The 12,160-nt window shown below is 37.9% G+C and overlaps 1 protein-coding gene across 2 annotated transcripts in view; it reads right to left on the bottom strand.

Annotated features, from left to right (window-relative positions):
- Positions 1 to 10,762: 10,762 nt before the first annotated feature.
- Positions 10,763 to 12,160, bottom strand: part of LOC131932088 (calcitonin gene-related peptide type 1 receptor) — an 89,967-nt gene continuing 88,569 nt past the window's right edge. The window contains exon 15 of one of the 2 annotated variants that reach the window (XM_059288974.1): positions 10,763 to 11,222. In XM_059288974.1, coding sequence (XP_059144957.1) covers positions 10,953 to 11,222 — 270 coding nt within the window. In that variant the 3' untranslated portion in view covers positions 10,763 to 10,952. The remainder of the gene's footprint in view (positions 11,223 to 12,160) is intronic. The other variant, XM_059288981.1, reaches the window with a different exon arrangement.

Genomic DNA, 12,160 nt, shown 5'->3' with positions numbered 1-12,160 from the left:
ATACGCAGACATACACTAACACATACACAGACATAAATACACACATTTCTCAGAAGAAAAAAATAACCAGGTCGAAATATCTGTAATAAATAAATAGAACATGGAAACGTCGGGGTGTCATAAGAAAACAAAAAGCCGCCAATGGAACACGTCAATTACATAATCTATCACCTTTGTTGATCTACTGGGCAACTTTTTAATATACTTGCACATCCCCGCTCCCCCCCCCCCCCAGCTCGTAAATGTACGTGCATGTCCCCCCCCCAGCTCCTAAATGTACGTGCATGTCCCCCCCCCCCCCCAGCTCCTGAATGTCCGTCGTCCCCCCCAGCTCCTAAATGTACCTGCATGTCCCCCCCCCAGCTCCTGAATTTACGTGCATGCCCCCCCCCCCAGCTCCTCAATGTACGTGCATGTCCCCCCCCCCTGAATGAACTGATTGTATCCGCCTATGGTACATTAGCTAGACCACTTGATGTGGCTGCCTATAGAATCGCTCCTGTCGCCAGTGTGCTGGCTATGGTCGCGATTCATGAGCTATTTTTAGCCATGGTCCGACCGGGAACTAAGTTCTCAACCCCGGAGCTTTTTAGTTGTATATTGACAGACGATACTTTATATTAGTTATAACTTGAAGTTTGATTTGGTCAAGTTTTGTACTGCCAATATTCTTTTGATTGCTAGATAAAAATACAAGGACCATCTAACACCTACATGAACTAAACTGGCCTACTTTGATCAACTTAACCTACGTAGACCTACATGGACCTGAAATGACCTACGTAGACCTACATATATCTGCAATGACCTTCTTACCATCACTGACCTATTAAGACCTGCGTTGAACTAATACTCCACAAACTAAATTAAAAAGACCTCCAATGACCTATTTTAACAACCTTGAGTTAAAGAGCTTACACGTATATCTACGCTGACTGTGAGCTAGCCACGCCCACTGTGTGCTATCCCCGCCCACTGTGTGCTCGTGCATGTATCTTGCGTCGAGTGGTAAACACAGGGACATTGTGAGTAATGTGAGTGATGTGAGTGATGTGAGTAATGTGAGCGCTACTTGATGCAAGCAAAAGTCTGGTTCCTCATTATTTCCTTCTAAATGAAAGTATATAAAAAAGCAACTAAAAAGAGTTACAGCAACTCAAATTGTCACCCCCCCCCCCCTTTTCCAGTTACAGCCCCAACTGCAATAGAAAATTTAAACTAGCTGTGATAACAAACAATTGACAGACAACTCAGTATCTAACTTTATGATGAATACACGATTCCCCAGTTAAGTCCCTTAGCTTAGCTTTCCTTGGGTTGTGTTTGTAAGGTGAGATCCGGGTCAATAAAAACTTCGCTATCAAACAATGGGGCGATAGTTCTGACAACAATACTGGACACTCCCAAAACTATGTTTAATTCCGTGGCGGAACTATATATGTATATATATATATATATATATATATATATATATATATATATATATATATATATAGATATATATATATAAATATATAAATATATATATATATATATATATATATATATATATATATATATATATATATATATATATATATATATATATATATATATATATATATCAGTAGCTCAAGCAGGGGGGGGGGAGCAGGTGGAGTGACCGCTCCCCCTCTGCCCATTTTCAGAAAAGTGGCGCCTTTTTGGAAACTTTTTAAACTCAAAGTTTTAAACATTGATATTTGTTAAAAAACTATTTTTGGTCGGCACATCTATGTAAATCACAAGATTTCTTTTCATGCAGCAATTAAGCATTAATGTACTAGTCTAGTAGTGTCTACGTTTACAACACGTATTAACAGCTGCATCAGTTTGCCATTCTAAAAATAACCATTACGATGCAGTGCAATGTTTAAAAAACCTCTACGGGTAGTACCACTTGGCAAGAGGGGTGTTAAGTTTAAGGCAACTGTATAATGTATTTGCTTACGAATAATTGAATTAGAAAATGTTATACATAAAACTTCACACATAATTACTTTATATATACAGTTTGAATCGTGTGATTAATTTAAACAAATACAACTGATGTGGCACCTCCATTTAAATCTACTTATGAGCAAACTGCTCATAGTGGTGGGGAAATTTTGACAAGGTCAACAACGTCATCACCATGAAGTAGTAGTATTCTTACAGTTTGGGCGATACTGATTACGTGGGTCAAGACATGAAGACAATGCAATCTGAAACTAAATTTGACTTAATTGGATGCCCAATTAATTTTTTATGAATTAATTAAAATTTGGACCGAATTAGTAGGCATGTCTATCCAACCACACCACACGAATCATCACGCTCAATAGCTGCGCCATCACGTTCAATGGCTGCGCCATCACGTTCAGTAGGCGCGCAATGTTTTTAGTCATGTAACTCTATTGTAAATAAAACAAGTACTGAAATAAATTCATAAAAAACGTTTTAATAACAAGTTTTTATGTAATGATGCACTAAAAAGTAGAACAAAAATTATAGACTACTATTTAAATAACTATAAAGAAAAGCGTGGGTGTCTTCCTTAACATTAGTAAAGGTATCCAATAGATACTAAAGAGACCCACGCTTTTCTTTATAGTTATTTAAATAGTAGTCTATGATTTATTTTCTACTTTTTAGTGCATCATTACATAAAAGCTTGTTATTAAAACGTTTTTTATGAATTTTTTTTGTATTTGCCTTTGCATTGTGTTTTCGTTTGTGTTTATGTTGTTTTTTTTCGTTTGCGCTTGTGTTGGTTTGTTGCATTTGTGTTTGTATTTTCGTTTGTGTTTGCATTGTGCTTGTATTTGCATTGTTTTTGTGTTTGCTTTTTCGTTTGTGTTTGTGTTGCATTTGTGTTTGTATTTTCGATTGTGTTTTTTTTTCGTTTGCATTGTGTTTGTATTTGCGTTTTCTTTTGTGTCGTGTTTTTTTTTGTGTTTGCGTTGTTTGAGTTTGTGTTTGCTTTGTGTTTAGTTTTGTTCTATTCCCAAGTTGGTACATTTAGAAAAGATTTACCCTGGCGGAGCACGGGTATGCAGCTAGTATTTAAATAACTAGAAAGAAAAGCGTGTGTCACTTTATTATCTACTGGATACCTTTACTAATATTAGGAAGAGACCCACGCTTTTCTTTATAGTTATTTAAATTTAAAGTAAACCATGAACGATTAATTGGACATTGAATTAAGTCAAATTTAATGTCAGATTGCATTGTCTTCATGTTTTGACCCAAACGCTCATTTTGAAACGAATCTGTCAGCTAGATGTTCCAGAAATTTTGGTTGAGCGTTTCGATTAATGACACCATACTGTCGACAGACTGACGACAGAAGAAGCAAGTTAAATAACTAACTTGTGGTAAAAGGCGTGGGTCGCTTCTTAAATTGCTGTAAAGGTATTCCATAAGTTAATATAACAACCCTCGCTTTTCACTTTAGTACATACACCAACGTGTTGTATACATACATAACTTGGTGTGTACGTACACAAACGTGTTGTGTACATACAGTGTTATGTATATACACCAACGAGGTGTGTACATTCACTAACATGATGTGTACATGATTTAGAACAAGGACGCATGATACTCGCCCACATGTCAGTCCATGCTAGACATTTTTTTTCCTCTTTTTCTTTTTTTTGAATACATAATTCTCAGATTTTTGTTCTTGTTATTTTGTACATGTACAACGATTTAAAATTATATGAGCTGAAATGAAATTTTAGTTAATTATTTTACCAGAAAGAAAATTTTTGAATTTAATACAAAAAGTTTTGTACGAGTGTTTAAACTCTTGTGGTGTTAGTAGGTTGTCACTTGAAAGATTGTAGTTTTTTTTGTTGTTGTTGGGCCGAGGGGCGCGAATCTCATCATGTGTCTACTATCCTAGTGACGCCAGGGTTTAGAAACGTGAGGTATCCGCGGAAAGCAAAAACTGTTTGGCCCACAACAATTGTGAGAGGAATGTTTTTAATAGTTCTACACCTTAACTGCCCTCATTTATCTCGCTCATTACATAACAAAGCGTAGTGTCTAAACAAATATCTCTCTCATTACATAACAAAGCGTAGTGTCTAAACAAATATCTAGCTCATTACATAACAAAGCGTAGTGTCTAAACAAATATCTCGCTCATTACATAACAAAGCGTAGTGTCTAAACAAATATCTCGCTCATTACATAACAAAGCGTAGTGTCTAAACAAATATCTCTCTCATTACATAACAAAGCGTAGTGTCTAAACAAATATCTAGCTCATTACATAACAAAGCGTAGTGTCTAAACAAATATCTCGCTCATTACATAACAAAGCGTAGTGTCTAAACAAATATCTCGCTCATTACATAACAAAGCGTAGTGTCTAAACAAATATCTCGCTCATTACATAACAAAGCGTAGTGTCTAAACACATATCTCGCTCATTACATAACAAAGCGTAGTGTCTAAACAAATATCTCGCTCATTACATAACAAAGCGTAGTGTCTAACCAAATATCTCGCTCATTACATAACAAAGCGTAGTGTCTAAACAAATATCTTTCTCATTACATAACAAAGCGTAGTGTCTAAACAAATATCTAGCTCATTACATAACAAAGCGTAGTGTCTAAACAAATATCTCGCTCATTACATAACAAAGCGTAGTGTCTAAACAAATATCTCGCTCATTACATAACAAAGCGTAGTGTCTAAAGAAATATCTCGCTCATTACATAACAAAGCGTAGTGTCTAAACAAATATCTCGCTCATTACATAACAAAGCGTAGTGTCTAAACAAATATCTCACTCATTACACAACAAAGCGTAGTGTCTAAACAAATATCTCGCTCATTACATAACAAAGCGTAGTGTCTAACCAAATATCTCGCTCATTACATAACAAAGCGTAGTGTCTAAAGAAATATCTCGCTCATTACATAACAAAGCGTAGTGTCTAAACAAATATCTCGCTCATTACATAACAAAGCGTAGGGTCTAAACAAATATATCGCTCATTACATAACAAAGCGTAGTGTCTAAACAAATATCCGACATAGTACAATGGCTGGCTAGGATCAGAAAAAGTAGACGGACAATGCCGACCGAGGAAAGGCCGACGGTGAAAAACATACAAAACAGAATAAACCATATTGCTTTTAAAGTTCACAAAAATATTTCACTTAGCCCCCCCCCCCCCTCTCATATTCACACACGTGGATAATCACCACAAATTGTACAGTTCGCAACGAACAATTAAATTGGTACCTTGATGTTTGTGTAATTCTATTTTCTAAGATTTACTTTTAGATTTAATTTATTATTTTGCCTTTTTTCTGTGACTTTATTTTTCAGATATAATTTCTCTTTTTTACTTTCTCGTATGGAGAAAGTCTTGTAATCGTGCAAAAAAAAAAATCGAGATTTTTACAAATCTCGACGTTTTACACCTCACTGATACGGAAAAACATAATTTTGCAATCTTGTCCGTATGTCTTTGTGTGTGTCCGTCTGTCTGTCTGTCTGTCTGTCTGTGTGTAAACCCGATAACTTGAGTACCGTTACAGCTAGGTTGATGAAATTTCATATATAAGTATTTTATCAAAATCGTAGATCCGTATCAACTTTTGAGCGATTTCCGATAACCGGAAAGTAGTACTTTTCCTACTTTGAATTTTTCAGAAGCCTATAACGTGAGTACTATTTCTGATAGATAAATGAAATTTCACAGGTAAGTAAAAGTTCTAATTCTCTACCTTCTGTCAAATTTTGAGTAATTTCCGTTGACCGGAAGTGCTAATTTACGCTATTTCCGATTTTTAAAAAAACGCATGTAAATTTATAAAGTACTAACAATATTGCGCACTATTATGCACATTTTGGTTTGGCGTTCGCTTGGTGCGCAATTCTTTTTTCTATGAGATTCTATTCTATTTTTAAAAATTTAAGTAATTAAAAATCATGTCTACATTCCAAGTTATATAAGAATATTCGAGAAAGTTTAGGGGAGATCACTCCCGGTTTATTAAATTTTATACTTGACTCCTTTTCCTAGCACAATCTGCGACTTTTTCCAACAAGCTTTTTTTCCCCTGCTGACTGTTTAATCATGATGTGTTGGCAATTGTTTGGCTGTTGTGGTTTAAGTGTCAGAGCCTGCCATGGTTACAGCTCAGTCTTGACTCATGTCACGTGATCAACCAGTTTTACACCACTAGCGCACAAAACTAAATCTAATCAACAAATTATATAGTGCAATTCCAGCTGGCAGCATTTCTCTTTCTTTTATTTAGTCTAAGGAAGTATGTAAACTATTTTCAAATGTCAAGTTTCATTTTTACAAAGGGGCTTCGGTATTCAATTTGGACAACGACAAATGACACCTATAGATTGAAGCAACAACTACATATATATATATATATATATATATATATATATATATATATATATATATATATAGAGAGAGAGAGAGAGAGAGAGAGAGAGAGAGAGAGAGAGAGAGAGATTCAAGCTATCGGAGATCATTTAAAGACACCGCACGAAAAATCATTACACGTAATAAAAATTAATCACAGACTTTTATTTATTTTCACTATTTAATTACAGACAAAATAATGAGAGCTTTAAACATGTCTAAGACTCAAAACAAAAAAAAATGAACGCTAGCAGTGTAAGGAGAGACTCCACTGAAATACTTTGTATGTCGGAGTGTTTTGTCGGACCGTAAATTGTCATTTTGTCGACATCAGCCAGTAAATCTATCGAGAGCCAGCACGCCGGCTTTTAGCGTCGTCTGTGCTGCCAGAAGTCGACACTGTGCCAGTAAATGTAAACAACAATTGAGGGGAGATTAGGAACATGGAGCATTTGAGTCCACATTTCCTACAGGTACATAAATACACTCAGACAATTATAGCAATTTAAAAAAATTAAATGTCGACACAATCACACTATCGTAATAATTATGTTTCAATAACACTTACATTCATTCACGTAGAATCTCGATATTGCACTATATCAAATAACATTTACATATGATAAAGGCATTTAGACTATATTTGAAGTTGCCTTTATGTTAATTGTTAAACATTGGCTTTATGATAAATGATAAACATTGTCTACCAAAAACATTGAAGAAATTAAATACCACCTGTATAATTTTACAAATTAATGATCAACACTCAGCCCTGCCCAACCCCACCCTATCCTTCACCACCCCATCCTTCACCACCCCATCATTCACCACCACATCATTCACCACCCCAGGATTCGCCACCCCATAATTCTCCCATAATTTGTTCCCCTCCGCACCCACCCCATGATTCGCAAGTTTGAGATCATGACGTCATATCACACCATAACAAATATGTGACATGACGTCATCACGGAGAGCCAGAGAAGATGGACAAGTAAATTGTCTGGTGTTGAGACTTATTTGTTGACACAGAAAGAAGCTGACCGCATGAATCTTACCAGGGAATGAAACAATGACAACGACATTTGTGTCATTTACAATTGACATGACGGAATCACACACACACACACACACAATGTATGACGACTGTCGCTATAATGGCATGGCTCACTCTCCAATCAAATGTTTTCAACTCTCGTAAAAACTTCTCCCATGAAATGTCTTCATCTCTCCCAGAAATTGTTATCCCCTCTCCCATGAAATGTCTTCATCTCTCCCAGAAATTGTTTCCCCTCTCCCATGAAATATCTTCATCTCTCCCACAAATTGTTTCCCCTCTCCCATGAAATATCTTCATCTCTCCCACAAATTGTTTCACCTCTCCCATGAAATATCTTCATCTCTCCCACAAATTGTTTCACCTCTCCCATGAAATGTCTTCATCTCTCCCACAAATTGTTTCCCCTCTCCCATGAACGGGCGTTCACTTATGACGATTACATGGGTTGATATCAGAGTAAGAAAACAACAACAACAACAACAACAACAACACACACACACACACATACACACACACACACACCGCAATCGAGTTTTGACTGGATGATTGACCCCGCTCAAAAAAAAATTTCACGAATGTTCGGCATAGCCTAGGCTAATAATTTAAATTTCCTGCAGATTTTTGTCTCCGTGTTTATGTTAATTACGTGATCGTCATTTACCCACCAAAGCTACCAAACTATGGATTCTTCACATGGGAAAAAAACTTTAAAAAAAAACGCTCCGATCCTCTCTTGTAACAATCACAGCCGTCATCGCTTTCTGTTAGGAAACTCTAAACAAAACCACGCTCTAACACACAGAGACATTTTTCTTGACGAAGCCGTACAACTAAAAAATAAATTCATTAAAAAACGTTTTAATAACCAACTTTTATGTAATGATGCACTAAAAAGTAGAAAATAAATTATAGACTACTATTTAAATAACTATAAAGAAAAGCGTGGGTCACTTAAGGGGTCATCCATAAATGACGTCACGTTTTTTGGACGATTTTTACCTCCCCCCTCCCCTCCGTCACACGTCGTCACAAACAGCCAGACCCCCCCCCCTAAAATGACGTCACCCCTCAACCTACAACCCCCCCCCCCCCTCAAAATTGCAGTTGAATTTTTTTAAAAACATCGATATGTTTCTAAAATCTTGTCTAAACTATTAAAATTTATTAAAACAGTTATCTAAAATGCGAAATAACGTCTAAAATTCATTTTCTAACATTGCTATTTTATAATGCAAAAGTGTGACGTCGCAACATCTGAACCCCCCCCCTCCCCCTCATCACACATCGTCACAAAATTACGGACCCCCCCCCATCCCCCCTACGAATGTGACGTCATTTATGGATGACCCCTAAGTACCTATTGGATACCTTTACTAATATTTGAGAAGAGACCCACGCTTTTCTTTATAGTTATTTAAATAGTAGTGTATAATTTTTTCTACTTTTTAGTGCATTATTACATAAAAGCTTGTTATTAAAACGTTTTTTTTTATGAAGTTTTTTTTCAGTACTTTACATGTTTTATTTACAATAGTTACAGGACTAAAAACCATTGTCAAGTTAATAGCTAAAGTTTCAGTAAAGAACTAGTCTGCTGACCCGACTAAAAACTATCGCGCGCCTATTGAACGTGATGACGCGCTTTTGTCGTAGATTCCCCCCCCCCCCCTTTCCCCCCCCCCCTCGCTCCACGCCCAACACGGCCGTGATGACGCGCATGGATAGAACTGCCTACTAATTCGGTCCAAATTTTAAATAATTGATAAAAAATTAATTAGGCGACCAATTAAGTCAAATTGAATGTCACGATGCATTGTCTTCATGTCTTGACCCACGTACCAATTACGAACTATACCTGTTTGTTAGAAATGCATGCAATTTCACACGGCCGTTTCGATCTAGACAGACTGACGACAGACTGACGTGGAAGCAAGTTAAATAAAAGCTTGTAACAAAGGAGTTTACATTTCTAGTTCCATTTCGTAAAGAAAAAAAATAGCAAAAATACAATTTATTATTACAATTTCCAAGATTCTTACACTGGTTGTAATGCTATTGTAGTTCAGACTTTATGTTTTTAAATAATGTGGTTATATATATATATATATATATATATATATATATATATATATATATATATATATATATAGTGGTTCCCAAAATATTTCTGCTGGGGGCCCGTCTAAAGCTTAATTCGTCGCCCCTTGTCCCACCCAATTCCTATATAGCCCCACCCACTGCCTACATAGCCCCACCCAATTGCTAAATAGCTCCATCCACTGCCTACATAGCCCCACCCAATAGCTAAATAGCCCCACCCAATAGCTAAATAGCCCCACCCAATAGCTAAATAGCCCCACCCACTGCCTACATAGCCCCACCGAATTCCTAAATAGCCCCACCCACTGCCTACATAGCCCCACCCAATTCCTATATAGCCCCACCCACTGCCTACATAGCCCCACCCAATTGCTAAATAGCTCCATCCACTGCCTACATAGCCCCACCCAATTCCTATATAGCCCCACCCACTGCCTACATAGCCCCACCCAATAGCTAAATAGCCCCACCCAATAGCTAAATAGCCCCACCCAATAGCTAAATAGCCCCATCCACTGCCTACATAGCCCCACCCACTGAATGAATATATGCGCATCCATGGCCCACTTGTACCTCCCACTTGTACCTCCCACTTGTACCTCCCACTTGTACCTCCCACTTGTACCTCCCACTTGTACCTCCCACTTGTACCTCCCACTTGTACCTCCCACTTGTACCTCCCACTTGTACCTCCCACTTTGGACCCCACGGAAGACGACCTTGACCTCAAACACAAGACCAGCTGTTTCTTCTCACCCTGATCTCTGCTCATATTCAGATAACATCATATGACATTCTGTCAGATAACATCATATGACATTCTGTCAGATGACATCATATGACATTCTGTCAGATGACATCAATGACATTTAGTCACATGACATCATATAACATTCGGTCTGATGACATCATATAACATTCGGTCAGATGACAGCATATGACATTCAGTCACATGACATCATATGACATTCAGTCAGATGACATCAATGACACTCTGTCAGATTACATCAAATGACATTCAGATGACAGCATATGACATTCCGTCACAGGATATCATACGACATTCTGTCAGATGACATCAATGACATTTAGTCACATGACATCATATAACATTCGGTCAGATGACATCATATAACATTCGGTCAGATGACAGCATATGGCATTCAGTCACATGACAGCATATGGCATTCAGTCACATGACATCAATGACATTCGGTCATCTGACATCAAATGACATTCGGTCAGATGACCGCAGGCAACATTCTGTCACATGAAATCAATGACATTCAGTCAAATGACATCATATGACATTCAGTCAGATGACACATTCTATGTATTGTTATGAATGTGGGCAACTGTACCCTGCGCCCCCTCCCCGGGCCTTATATCTCTGTGGGGGACTGGGACTGTTTCCTGGCCGTCAGAGGGAGGTAGGGGTAGTTCCTCTCGTTCAGCTCCATGGTGTTGTAGAGCTTCTTGCCCGGGGCGGGGCTGGGCACGTCGTACATCAGGTTCCCGTTCTCGCTGTCGTTGCTGTCTGGACCGTGGTTGACGAAGTTGACACTCGTGGCTGTCGTCTGCCCACGTGACGCCTCCGTGGGCATGCGCAGAATCCTCAGTCTGGCGCACGTGCGTTTGACTTGAGAAACAACCTGGTTGGGGGGGGGGAGAAAACAATTTACAGCAGGTCAATTTACACCTGGCTTTACAGTAGGACATTTACACCTAGCTTTACAGACGGTAAATTTGCACATGGCTTTACAGCAGGACAATTTACACCGGGCTTTACAGAAGGTAAATTTACACCTGACTTTAAAGGTTCATGATATGGCAATTTACAAGAGGAATACATGGTTACAAGCAGGAAGGTTATATGTAACGTAAATTAACCGTAAACGATTTTCATTTCGTAATTACCATACTTAAATTCGTGGAGATGAAAATTAATTTTAAAAGAACGCAAATGACTTTTTCAGTTTTGTCTTTTTAAATTACCATAGCATTTCTAGAACATTCTACAACACTACAAATGTGTAATATATTAACGAGTGCACATCTAATACATGTATAAAGAAGTGCACATGTTATACAAATGTCTAATTGGTCGGATCTACAAACTGACGTCACGCATATCTACAAACTGACGTCACGCATATCCCATTATTGAAAGATCCTGGTCAGTTACATAACAAGCACTGAAAGTATACCTAGTGTACGTGTACGTGTACGTGTACGTGTACGACAAAAGTGCAGATGGTAGAATACAGCTGAGAGTGGTGTGGGGGGGGGGGGGTAGTGTGTGGGGGTGTGATGGTGGGGGTGGGATGGGAAAGGGGTTCACAAGTATTTAAAGATTTTGGAGACATCTAAAACACAATTAAACGAACGTACGAACGATAATTACAAACATGTGGAATTTTGAAATAATCTATATATATAATTCTCTTCTGGAAGACGCTAGAAAACAAGCTGTAAACGCGCTCCCTACCATCCCCACCCCTACATGGTTAATGAGCTGTGGTTCACGCTATGTTTACCTTCGTGGAGTCGGGTTTAGTGACGGCTATTAGGGGCAGATAATTTAGTTTGA

Source organism: Physella acuta, unplaced genomic scaffold, assembly GCF_028476545.2.
Source record: "Physella acuta isolate Inbredline_101_S28 unplaced genomic scaffold, ASM2847654v3 ptg000105l, whole genome shotgun sequence".
NCBI lineage: Eukaryota > Metazoa > Mollusca > Gastropoda > Physidae > Physella > Physella acuta.
The sequence above is the reverse complement of the archived record's forward strand: the minus strand, read 5'-3'. Positions and strand labels throughout refer to the sequence as shown.